General features: G+C 40.5%; 1 protein-coding gene across 7 annotated transcripts in view; it reads right to left on the minus strand.

Annotated features, from left to right (window-relative positions):
- The window catches only part of ARHGEF28 (Rho guanine nucleotide exchange factor 28), a 127,302-nt gene that overhangs the window by 45,065 nt on the left and 68,528 nt on the right, over positions 1-13,709 (minus strand). For 4 of the 7 annotated variants that reach the window (XM_066989040.1, XM_066989043.1, XM_048049843.2 and 1 more), the window contains 5 exons: positions 8,859-8,989; positions 6,568-6,869; positions 3,591-3,786; positions 2,175-2,286; positions 501-581 (listed from right to left, as the gene is read on the minus strand). In XM_066989040.1, the coding sequence (XP_066845141.1) occupies positions 501-581; positions 2,175-2,286; positions 3,591-3,786; positions 6,568-6,869; positions 8,859-8,989 (822 nt within the window). The remainder of the gene's footprint in view (positions 1-500; positions 582-2,174; positions 2,287-3,590; positions 3,787-6,567; positions 6,870-8,858; positions 8,990-13,709) is intronic. The other 3 variants (XM_066989042.1, XM_066989041.1, XM_066989044.1) reach the window with 1 other exon arrangement.

The raw sequence follows: 13,709 nt of genomic DNA on the forward strand, positions 1-13,709 counted from the left end.
AGACCATATCACTTTTTACAAGTTTACACCCTGGAAAGAGTGGAGAGGTCTCAAGGAGACACTTTTCAACCAACTATCTAGAAAACAAAACTAAATACATAATTAAATAAATAAATAGGTAAGCTGGGTTGTTTTGATAAATTAGAATTTTCTCTACTATTTCCATATGAGAAGTAATTTAGTTTTGCAGAGATTACTTGAAAAGTATCAGAAAGATAAACACCTAACCTGAAGCATCAGACTGTGCCATGTTTAAGGTTAGATACAAACTTAAACACGCTCCACTGAATCAGCATGTCTTCAGACAAACGTAGTTCAGGTTAGCAAGAGCCAGAGTACTTATCAAAGAAGCAGCGAGACCAAAACAGCATCTCAGTTAGCTGCCAAACAAAACCTGTGCAACAGGATGCTTTCTGAAGACACGAAGGCCATGGTGCCCAAAGAAGATGAAGGCAGCTTCATGCAAAACAGCGCCGTGGGGTTGTCGTTGTGGTACTTACTACAGGGGTGGAGCAGAGACACTGACTTAGAGAGTGTAAGAGCCTGAAGGAGGGATCGACCATTGTTCATGAGCACACCATCTACAGAGCAGGGACAAATCCTTTACTGTTACAGCCTGGTAATACCTTCTTGAATAAAAACAGGCAGCTGTTTTAAACCTGAGCATATCAAAAAGTTTCCCTCAGAAATGGATGGGGATTTCCCATTTTTTCATCGTACTTGGTGTGAGAAAGACCAGCCTGTTGCCATCACGCATTCCTCTATTTGGCTTACAGCACATTGCCATGTACAGGGTCAGCAGTGCCTCCCTCTGGCACGGCCAAGCCCTAAGTGAGATGCCTCATGAGCTGGCAGCTGGGCAGAAGGGGCAGGTTTTCAGCAGGCAGACACCCAAATGGACCTAGACACAGTCCCTCTGTAGCCTGCAGAGGACAGAATGAGTTAGCCCTCTCATCCGTGGCCCTCGCTCCCAGCAGCTGGTGAGTGCAAAGAACGCTACATTTGCAGTGTGGGCTGCACAACGGCTTGTTTCCAACGGAGAAGGAGAAGGTTTCCAACAACACAGGGAAATGTCTAGCACTGACAGTCCTAGGGGGAAGGGAGGAGAGAATGGACAGGATGTGGGCTCAAGCCCAGATCAGGTTGGAGCAGGTAATGGTGTCTGGATGAAATTTAATGTTCTGTGACACCAACGGCCCCTTTGGCAACAAGGTCAAAGGAACTCGGTTTTAACTCTAAGCACACACATTACAAGGCTTTGCTTATCAGCCATCCTCTGCTTCTGTGACATAGTTTACTTATTTCCTTCTGCCTTGCATTTTCAAAGACTTTTCACTAATCTGTCGGATACAAATAGTTGCAAATACATAAGTGGCATGACAAAATGCAGCACAACTACATGCTGCAGCACACAGTACTCATTTCAAGGGGACATGAAATCTTACTCAGAATAAAGCATGTTAGAAACAATTTGTAAAAATTACAGGTTAAGCAGAAAAGTCATTTTTGACAACACCAGAATAGAATGTGATGTTCTTACAGAATTTTCTGTGGGAAAACACCTGTTCACTCATAAATTTGACAGCTCGGTCTGATCAGAAACAGGCTGAGCCCAACCCTCAGCCTGAACAGCATTCAGATACCATATGCATGAATCCCCACCGAGACACCTCCAACTTTGCTTGAAGAAGAGGGTGGGTTCTGATTATGGAAAAGACCACAAAACCACCAATTTTAGAGATTCCCCAGGATCTAAGGGAAACTGGGGCCACTCGCCCTCTCTGACTCTGCTTCCACATCATCCTTAGCCTTCTTTCAGTCTCTATTGGGCACACTGCAGGAGGTTAGGGTAAGGCTCTTTGGAAAAGAAGATTACTGTCTGCATTACCTTTTCTGACTAATGCTCTCACTGTCCTGGTTTATATGTCCTCCTAAGAATCAGCTGCTGTATTGGGGGATGGCATGAGGGGGTAGTACATGGGAGAAAAGCAAGGGAAGATGGTACAGGAACCTGATGGCAACCAAACCCTTTCACGGGCACTGGTGAGTGTGTGTGGACCTTGTGCACACAGGTTCCAAGGGGACACAATGGGCCTGAGTAAAGACATCAGCACTGGGTCTGAAGCAGGCAAACATGGGTGCAGATGAAAAGCAAAAGCAGAGCTGGCACTGACCTTCATTTGAATCACCAACTGTGAAGTCCCGAGGAATGCAAGGTCTTTCTAATACACCTTTTGGCGAGGAGTAGGAATAGGAGCGTGACCGAATTCCAGAAACTGAGCATTCCTACAAGAAATTGCAGCAAATGAGAACCTGTATTGGTTTGAAATTTGCCAGCAATGGAACCAAAATAAATCAGTGGCAAAATTTCTAAAAGAGACAGTTGACCGTACGCATATATTTACTTGGCTTCATTAAAGTTTTAAATTCAAGTACAGGTTTTGTCTACTTTGAATTCTTAAGAGAGCCTGCCATACTTCTGACATAAGAAATTCTGGTATATTTCAGGAAATGTTTTTTGGGTGCAGGTTAGACTAAGCGAAAGCTTACATTTTTCTCCAGTTTGGTGGCAAGCATCATCCAGCCAGTGTTGTGCACCATTACCATCTATCTGATGACCAAGTTATGTTTTTTTCCTATCGGAACCACTAATTCTTTGTGGTTTAATACCACAAGAACGTTTCATATAGACTAACACCCTGTCCTGGTAATTAGTGATAAGTCTCGAAAGAAAGCAGTTAGCCTCTTTCTCCTTTTCTTCCGTACTTTTTTTGATTGTGCTTGAAAAGACATTCTGATCCCCAAATATGTCAATGATATGGCTTGAAAGGAACCCCCTCTGATTTTTGATACATCATTTAAATTTCAAGAGAGGCTACTCCTAAATTGCTTATACTGCTTTTAAAAGTCTCCCTAACAGAATTCAGTGCTCTTGCTGGACTTTTTTTCTCCCTTCATGTAATTATTTACTGAAGGTCAGATAAAACTATAGTTTCATAAGTAGCCTGCCTAATAAAATATAAATAATCTCTATGAATATAAAATAACTCTGTATGTGTGTCAGAATTTGACAGAAATGGCACCAAGGTCTAACGAAAACAAATGTAGCCAGAGTGCTTTAGGAAACTGTAACCTGGAGGAGAGATCTGCACTGGTCCTTGTACAAAACCCAGCTGACCCTCCATGAGTCCAGCATTAAGGCAGGCAGCAGACTGGATTTATTCTTTACAAAGCTGTTACCCTTTCACATAACTACAGCTGGTTAAACATTTTCTAACTCAATATATTTTGGTTGGAAAATGCTTATTCACTGAACCTGATCTATTTCCTCTGAAACAGTTCTGATAAATGATGCTTTTCCAAAGCTGAAGGCAGTCTCTGGTGGCCCCTTCCCTGGGCCGCTGACAAGCCTGGCCACAACCATGGAGCTCCTGCTCCACACCCCTGTCCATGCTGCTCTCTGGAGAGACTAGCAGCCATGACTTCCACCTGGGAAGTGATTTTTCACTTTCAGATTCCAGGAGTTCCTCGTATGTTTTCAGTGACTAATTTAAAAGGACGACAATCCACATCAAAACAGTATCAGATACCTTGGGCTGCAGACTGGTAGATAAGGCACACGATTCTGCCTGACTGATGTTAAAATCACTGCTCATCTCAGAAGAGTCTACTCCATCTCTGCTGCAAGCCTTCACATCTGAAGGGCCGAGGGGAGGGGAGGGAACGTGGGGTCTGTCCAAAACACCTTCATTTCCTTTGTTTACTTCAAGGTCATCAAGACTTGAACTGAAGCAGACAAGAAGGTCTTTAAGTCTTATGGATTCTACGAATCAGTCTCAACCTCAATGCCACAAAGCAAGGATACATCTGCATACTCTGATAAATGACAACCCAAACCACCACGATTGTGTCAGGCTAAGTCACACTCTGAGTGCCCTCTCATGTTTCCAGTCACCTGGTCACTTTGCACAGGACTCACCTGACCTAACCCAGTGGATCTGCAGTACAGATATTTGCATTGTCCAAGTCACCCAGATTCCCACCACATTTAACCACCTCTAGAGGATGATGTTCAGAACCATGATAGGCATCTCCCTTAAAAGGAGATATTTTGTTCCACACAAGTACCTGCCTATCTACATAAACAATAAAGAGAACCAAGACAACTAGCTCAGATCTCAATAGGAAGATACACAGACGCGTGGATTTTGCTGTGTATGCATGTGTGTTTATGTAAACCGTACCATGCGGCTACTCACAGAAGTCTTTTCTACACCTGTGAATTGACGGAGGATGGAAGAGAAAACAGAGATATGAAGGAGGGTCTGAAATAGTTTATGAGATTCATTTCAAAATATATACATTTAAAAACATATGTAGGTGGTGAGGCACTGGAAGAGGTTGCTCAGAGAAGCTGTGAATGCCCCATCCCTGGAAGTGTTTGAGCCCAGGTTGGACAGGACTTTAGGCAACTTACTCTACTGGAAGGTGTCCCTGCCCATGTCAGGAAGTTGAACTAGACAGTCTTTAAGGTCCCTTCCAACCCAAACTCTTCTGTGATTCTATAAACATATTCAAAAATCACTGGCTAAATCAAATATCAAACATCTAGATAATTTGATTGGCAGGGGTTCCTGTACAGAATAGGACAATAAGACTTCTCAGCAGCATCAGGCTATGAGGGGTCACCCACGTTGGGTCACATTGCCTGCACATGTGAGTTCATGGTCTCTTCATCAGTGCTACTGGAAAGACCGGTTGACTGCTTGCAATAACATTCCAGCCTTACAATATAAAACTTTAAGTTATGTGTGGTATTTCTAAATAGCCAGAGTTTCTACCAGAAATATTAGCACAATAACTTCTTCCCACACCACTACAATTCAGTTTGCCAAAGGAGGAATCTATCAATACTTTCCAAAATTACTTCCTTATTACATTTCTGAAGACCATCTTTCACAATGTTTCCAAGTAATATCATATGTGACTTCTCAGAAATGTTATTCAACCATATTATCAGTTATTGTCATGTTTTAAAACTGGAAAAGCAATACATGTCTATGTCAATAGGCAAGCAGTACATGTCTTACTAGGGGTACCTTACCCAGGAAATTTTTCTGACATAAACATATGTTTTGAAGATCTACTAATTAACTTGCCACATCACCTCAGACCCTTCAAGGAAGGTGCCACTGAAATTACATACTGATTTTCTCATTTTATATACAATATTTGAATCATTTACAGTGTGGATACATCAAGGTCAATCACATCTCTCTGAAAATTCATATAAGCTCTTAAAGCTCATATATAGCTACCTGACCTCGGTCTTAAAAAGTTAGGAATAACTAAACAAGTATAGGAGAAAAAATGTTTATGCTAGAAAGGCAGAAGATTATTTATGGTAGTCTGCATTTTATCCCCATAGCTTGTAAAACAAAAAGGTCTGAGAAAGATCAACTTTTAGTCTAATATTTGTTGCCCTATCTGCAGCAAAACATTCCTCCCAGTGGGATTTTATAGTTGCTTAAGGAAAGCAAAACTATGACAGAGAAAATGTTATTGATCACTTTGAATCACATTGATCAACAATGATGGATAGCCTCTACTGCTTCCTTTCCAAGTGTTTTTACATAGATATGGTGCCCTAGCTCCAGTTAGTCCAAACACTCCTGAAAAGTGGAATACAAATTCAAATTTTCTTCTGTATAAGAAGGAATGGACTTCAGGTCTCTTCTACCCAGAGAAGCAATACAGCATTTTTGTTGTTGTTGTTGTTTTGTTGGTTGGTTGGCTTTTGTTTGCTTATTTTTGGTTGGTTGGTTGGTTGGTTGGGTTTTCCCCAGGGTATTAACCAATTGCTAAAAAACAAAAATTATCATTTCTTCTTCAAAGCCCTCTCTGTATTCCTGAAGCCAGCCAGTTCCCAGCGTAACCTAAAGACATTTGAGAGAGAGTTCTCAGAGAACTGGCTCTGCTGGCCTCAGACTTTTTGTATCAGCACAAGAGCAGAAAAGTCTGAACCTATCAGAAACATGAACTGTACTGTGTACTATGTATTTTGAGATAAAAAAGTGTATGAATTCATGAATATGTTGTTCCTTCCATACGTCAGTGCCGAGAAAGAAAAGACTCCTGCAGAATTCAATGGATTGTGAATTATTCCCTTAATGACAAATCCAAGTGAGAAAAACTCGGCATGAAATTGCAATTTCTGACAAAAACACCACTATGAAAACTTACAGTGAAAAGCTGGTTCTTTTTTTTTATATATATATATATATATATTACATACGAGAAAAAAGGTTAAAAACATATAAAATTTGCATTAAAAATTAATGTACTTATAAGACACCTTTTGTTTGTAAATAAAATAAAGATAAATAAAAGTCTTCATAACTACCATACAAAAACAGATCATTAAGACAATTCAAATATCAGTTAATGAAAACAGTGATTATACCCTGCTAAAAATATTTCTTACTTCAGATTCGGCCTCATCTTTTTAAATAAAAGGTTATCGTAAACAATCCTTACTCTGGCCATATTATTGAGTCAATTCCATACCTTCTTTTTTTCATGTCAGCATGAAGTTGACCTCGCTCCTTAATAAATCCATGGGTCTTGAATGGAATGTAGGAATCTGGTCCATACAGATCAGAAGGTAAAACAGTATGCCTTAAACCTACATTTTCTCTGTTTTTTACTGATATTTGATTTCTTTCATTGGGATCACATCTATATTGGTCATTCTCCTCCAGAGATGGAGACGAAGAGCTCTTTGCCATTGACGCTGAGTTGGTGGAATTCAAACATGTTTCACTGCTGACACCATCTCCATGAATGTAGTTCATCTTTGAATCCCCAACCTGCAGAGAAAAAGCAAATGCTCGTAAAATGTAATAACACGATATATTGTAAAAGAACAAGGACCAGATTAGTTTGCCATTCTATGGTTATTTCATTTTTTTTCCTCTGTCACTTTTTGTACCATGTGAATTTATAGCTCCATCTTTTTATAGCACATGAATTGAAGACAGATTATATGGCTAAGAAGTTCTAGACCTTGTGCTACTTTTTTGCGTGACAGTAGTAACGGATTGATAGTAATTGATGGTAACAAAAAATCTTGAAGTCAATCAAAAAATATGCATAATACATTAGTGTAGGGAACATATGAAAGAAAATTCAAACTGTGCAATTTAATTTGGAAAAATAAGCCTATACATTATGCACTCTTTTATGTTTTCTATACCGGTTCTCTAACCTTTGAGATAAAAAGTGCGTGACCTGAAACTGAGGTTCTCCACATACGGATGAGAAAGGAATCTCTCTTTTTTGTCGTTAAGCAGTTGCAAGCATGAGGCATCCCTTCTCTGGCACAAAACCAAGAATGCAGCTAGAAATTGTTTTCTCAGGAACAGGGATCAGGGTTTAGATCCTGGTTACAAACGAGTAATTCTTTATGAAAATAAGGTTGAAATTTCCTGTCAAATCTAAGTAAGATATTCAATACAGTTTATTGTCAGTCTTTTAGTTAGACACCACTGCTGTCTAGATAGATGCAGAATAATATTGAAAAGCCAGTGAAGACAACCTCCCAAAAGCACCTGTATAAGCAAGAAGAAATGAAGGAGTAGAAGTGTTTCCAAAGTCCTGTTTTTTCAGATGATTCATTACCTTCTCTGCAGCCCCACTTGAGATGTGTTATCCCATTCATAGCAATGTTTCTCATCATAAGAGATGGAAAGAGCTGCTGACATTTTTACAGCAGTCCATAATTGCAATCAAAGGTACTTCTCTTGTGCTGTGCAGATGAGATGCATAAATGAAAAATTCTTCTCCCAGGTTTTACAGCTGCTCCTCCCTCCAAAGTTATCACTGTGCAGGCAGTGTTTCCACTCCACACAACCACAGGGTGGGTCAGTGGCACTAGCTGAGCAGCACTTAAAGGAGAATTTTGCCCCAATCAGCAGTTTAATGAAGTTAAAGTGGCTACATGTTGAGCTGTGAAAGGGTAGTAATCCAAACTGAAGGTCCCACCAGCAATATACTCTGGTAACGTCTGCATTTCTGCAGCTCTGTCCTTACCACCACAATATTGTTAAAATCAAGGATTCACTGATATGCATAAAGAGTACCCTGCTATTTACTCACTCCTAGGTCATTATTTCATGCATCTCTCAGTAACCTCAGGTGCATTTTGAACATACTGACATCTGACAGAAACTTCTGCCTCAGCAGTCATGAGAAACTAGGACTGCAGTGTGTGCAGTGCTTGAAGCATTTCAGGAATGGGGAGAGGGAGAGGGAGAGGGAGAGGGAGAGGGAGCGGGAGCGGGAGAGGGAGAGGGAGAGGGAGAGGGAGAGGGAGAGGGAGGAAGGCACAAAGGCACGAAGGCACAGAAGAGAGAGAGAGAGAGAGAAAGCGAGAGAAAGAAATCACACTTCAAAATCTCAGCCTTTTTCTAACATTACGATCTTATCATTTCTTATTCCTATATTCAAACTTTCACCCAAGGCAAAGCCCATAGTACATTACAAACAAATAGATCACTTCAGCCTTCACGAAAATGCAGCCACTTGCTGCCAAAATTTTGCAGCTGTTCAACTACACACGATGGCTAAGGTTGGACTAGTCCCTCTTCCCCAGGTTATGATACATAAGTGTGACTGTGAGGAGGTATTTCAGGTGCAACGCACTGATCTAAAACACAGTTTGGTCTGGACATTCTCTAACCTCCAGTGCTGCTAATAAATTGATAAGAAATGTGAATACTAATCCAGGAGCTCTGCATCAACTCCAAAACACTGACTTCAGCTTCTCACCTTTGTGTGAAGTTCAAACATAAACTTACTTGGTCTACTACCATGCAGTTTGCATATACTTCATCTCTTCCATTCAACATGGCAGAAAGTCTGGCTGCAGCAAAGAAAGTAGGTGGAGTTTTTAGCTTCTTAAGAACATCAAAGGTAGAATGTCTCTGCTCTGGAAAAAATAAATTGTGGAAAACAGGCAATTATTTCTCAAACCATTTTCTTTTTTGTATAGTGTCATAAAAAAACGGAAAAGTTTAACTATTAAGCACCAAATCTTAAGATTACAATTTGAGAAATGTTTGCATGGCCTCTCAAACATCTGCCAATTTCTTAATTGCCTAACACTTGGTATGTATTTCTAGAAACCTATAGTCAACAAAACTAGAAAAGATACCACAAAATGATTCATAAAAAGTAAGTGTTCCTGCAGCTTGGCTAGGAAAACCTTCAATTTTCCTACCAAGCTAGAACTTTGTACAGTCTGTGGCTGCAGAAATATAACCGCAGTAAATAGAACAAGATTTATGGGCTGGTATGGAATATGTAGGATTCTGGCCTATATGTTAAATATCTAACATCAGATGCATTATACGAACAGAATACAGTTAATTTGCAGCCAAATAATGACTTTGACAAAGCTTTCTGCCTGCTGGAAACAACGTAATCTTAAACCAGTTAAGTAAATCACTGTTCTTAAAACAAACAAACAGCAACAAAATTGTAAGAGAGATATAAACAAAATACTACTGATAGTGTCTTTAGAGGATGACAGAAATCAATTAAGGTTTGATCTGTGAACATAATGTTTGGGATGAAGACTGCACATGATCTGCTTTTGCTACTGAAATGATAAACAATCAGTTTCAACAACAATCAATCATTAACAGAATTTAAGGACTTATATTTCTATAGTATGTTCATGACTGCAGATATTACTGAAAGCTGTGTGTGCTGACTTTGTATTTCAGAGTTCTGAGCAGCAGAAAACATAACCAAGTGCTACAGAAACAGTCAATCTGTCCTGTAGGCACAGTTCCCTTGAAGCTGCTTTTGAGTATGAAGAGCATGCACCAATCTAGCACCTGAGCTGGTCATCAAGGCCTCATAGTATCTTCTGATTGTACAAGGGGCAAAGTTTCACAAAGTGGGAACCAGTCCAGTTCTAGAGAGTGTGAAAACAGGTATATAAGATATATTTCTAGAACAATGGTTCTTCTGGAAGATGCCATGCTTATGGCCATCAGATTGCAAGAACAGTTACAAGACACTGGATTAGAAACTACACTTGGCAAAATTTGGGACATTTGTTCCTTCAAAAAAAAAAAATCCTGGACAACAGCCAAAAATGCAATGCTACACCACAGCTTTTATTTCATTTTAAGATTCTATCTCATAAAGCCCATGAACAGTAAGCTCTATACTTAGAGAAAACTGGAAATTCCCATTTAGAAATGCACACTATGAACTATTTTGTTTCTAGTCCTGGCAGGCCTTGTGGGATCTCATACCATTAAAAACATCCTTATACCTCTCATTTTGCTTCTTCCCTCCTGTAGGATTTTTAACATGATTTTAGTGACTGCCATCTTGAGACTTGCTAAAGCTACAAACCATTTCCTTATGCCTGCCAAAATCTTGAAGTCTTTGTTTATAAATAGAGTAAACCATTGTTTTCTACAGCAATTCATCAGACTTTGGCAGCTAAAATCATAAGGAAATGTGATTTGGCAAAACAGGCAGTGCTTTCTTGTGGCAAGCAAAGTTTTCCGAGTGCTGATCTTAAACCAACAACCACTGAAGAAAAAGATATCAAGCTCTACATTGCCTCTTGTGCATCCACTCTCTCCACTGCCTTCCCCAGGTATGTGCCTGGTGAGTACAGCTGGAAGGGTGGCATTTGGCTCCTGTGCTCAGCTGAAGGAGGTTCAATTATATACCCCCAGCCAGTCTGCTGTTAAACATGCCTCTAAATATTCACCAGAGTTTTAAGTGGAAAGACGAAAGAAAGCAGGGCATTTGGGGCTTTGTGATGCAGCATGATTCCACTGAACCTCCTTACCCACTTCCCCCTCCAATTTCAAACATACTTGAAGTGATGACCACGTTACACTAACTGTGTTAACCAGAAAACCATTTCAAGACTTTGCTGAATGCAGGGGAGAGCATTATTAATTACACATTGACTGTGCTAGTAACTTATTTCTACTGGAAAGGCCAGCTTAGTTTAAAGGGGGACAAAACCATAGAAAATTTCCACATCATGCACTGAATTCCTGGAGCCCCACGAATTGCTTCCAGCCTGCATAATGAACAGTTATGAGTCATCATCGGTCTTACAGGGACCATCAATACCTTTCATCAGTTTAAAATGACAGCAGGTAGTAATAGTTCACTGCACTTGGTGACAGTGTTAAAGCCCAGAAAGGCCTTTTGTTGTTGTTGTTTGAAAGGTTAGGAGTATTGACTAAATGTATTTTCAAACACAATATCTCATAAATATCCCCCACCCTACCCAGTCAAAGGCGTTGTTATTCCCATTGCAGATGCAAACTCTAGCATGGTGTATGAAGAGATGGTAAGACCAGCATCTCTTCTGGCAATGAAGGTGTCCCAAAGAGATCTAGCTCTGAAAAGTGTTGGTAATGGACTTCAGGATGCTTATTAAGGAAAACACGACCCAAATATGACACAGAAGAATAGACCCAGCCCTCTGCTGCTGAAACAACCCAGCAAGCACACCTCACCAAGCTGATCCTCCTTCTCAGAGCTGAATGCTCTGTGACAGTATCCTGTGCCACAGCCACCAAAAAGGAATAAAATAAAGGCATGTCTCCCTTTAACAGAGCATGTGGATCTCTGCCATCTGCCTGGTAAACAGACAAGAAAGATGTATGCCTTGTTTAGATGCAGGTGAACAAAAGCCACAGTGCTGGGAAGGATAATCTCCAAACATGGATAAAATAAAAGATGTGGACCACCGAATAACTAGGCACAAGTTCTCTACATCTCCTGTTATGTCATGTTGTCATCAAAGTTATTCAGCAAAAGCTGCACATTTTAACAGGCACAAAAGCTCGTGAAAATACTTTAACTTCAGAAAACACATGATCATCATAGCGGTAATTTAAAACATGCTTAATACTGGCATAAGATGTATAGCCTTGAATGACCTGTTTTGGAAAATGGTCCAAACCAGTATTATGACCAAAGTCATAATACTGACTTTTACCACAAAAATCAAAACTTAAATTTTCTGAGAAGGCACATAGCAAAAGGGAAGTGAAGTACATCAGTGTGACCAAGCTGAGAGCCAGGAAAGAAATTACAAATTCCCCTCTTTAGATACAACGAATAGTTTTCAGACAGCTCATCACATTTACCCCCAGCAGTCCAAATAGGGGTTAATGTGTAACTGGAAGTAAGAGAGGTACGAAGTCAGAGAAGAAATGGAGACAACTAAATGCATGGGTCACGCAGGACTATGGAAATGTTCCTCTAAATCCAGAGGTGGTCACCTGAATTTCACAGAAGTCCACAAATTCCTGACAAGGCACCGAAAAAGCAATATGCATATTTGGAGATGTGGACTGTATGATTACTTTCAACCGGGTATCTTCATTCCTAGCCTGGAGTGTCTTAGTGCTTCATTCAGACAATGCAACCACTCCTGGGAGTAAAATTAAACAAGTACATAAGAACAGCACTACACTGTGAATAACGTGAGGTAGGGTTTGAGGTGCTGTTGTCACAAACCTGAACGTGACACTTAAGTGTCCTGAATCTGTGGAGTGGAAAACTAAAGCACTGTGTTTCCCATATACATTGTGGAGACAACCAGGCAGCTGTATGCTAGAAATCTTATCCAGGATGTTCCAGACGTGATGCTACAGTAGCCACTAAGAAACATAGACGATAAAGGCACTTTTTAATCATTGCCTTTGATCTTTGTCACCTAAACCTGGAAGAGAAGAGAGAGATCTCATCCACTGTGGGATTCACAGCCTTGACCACCCTCTCTGAAGCAGGTACCATAGCTGTTTGCAGTAAATCAATGAGTATAAAGGCAAAAATAAGTCGGTGACTCATTTTGTACAACACCAAAATGCAAAAACTACATTTCCAAATTAGAGTATGCTTAGTTTCTTAGTATGCTCTGTCCTGTGAAGACTGAGAGGTCTCCAAGCAGGGACAAATGCTGAACTGGGGGTGAGAAACTTAGAATTTGAAAACACTAATGTACATGATGCAAAATAGTCTTCAAGAATTTCAGTTTTCGAATTTCCCACCAGAAGTCTGCAGAGCTTCACTACCTCCCAGGAAGAGAAACCCCAGACCATGAAACCTACAATGGGCTTGGGGCAGAAGAGAGGAAACTGGCATTTATTGCCCAGATCAGCCAAAGCACCCAACACAGGTACATAACTCTTCATGACTTTTGGGGTGGGGAGGAAGAATCGCGCACTGCATCAAGCCAGCTCTCAGGGTCTCTTGTTCACTGAGACCCGAACTCCTACGTGATGGAAACGCAGCTGCAAGGCACCATGTCCCACACCTGGCCTTGTGGAAAACGTCTCGTTCTGCTTGGAAAGGAAGCCACCAACACAGCCATCCCACAGCAAAGTGGAGAATAGCTCATCCCCTCACAGAGGTGCCTCTCCCACCTCACTTGCTGCTGGGATTTCAACACCCCAGACACCATTTGGAATTTATCACTGAAACACACAGGTGCACCCAGAGCATCTTCTTGCTTCAGCAACACAACATAGCCTATCACCTCTGCACACAAGCCACATGTTTTGGCATGCTATTAAAGGGGACGTGAAGCAAGACGCAATATTCTAACATGAAAACATCAGGAGTGTATACAATGCTATGTAACAGGTAAAATA

Source organism: Anser cygnoides, chromosome Z (genome assembly GCF_040182565.1).
Source record: "Anser cygnoides isolate HZ-2024a breed goose chromosome Z, Taihu_goose_T2T_genome, whole genome shotgun sequence".
In the NCBI taxonomy this organism is placed as follows: domain Eukaryota; kingdom Metazoa; phylum Chordata; class Aves; order Anseriformes; family Anatidae; genus Anser; species Anser cygnoides.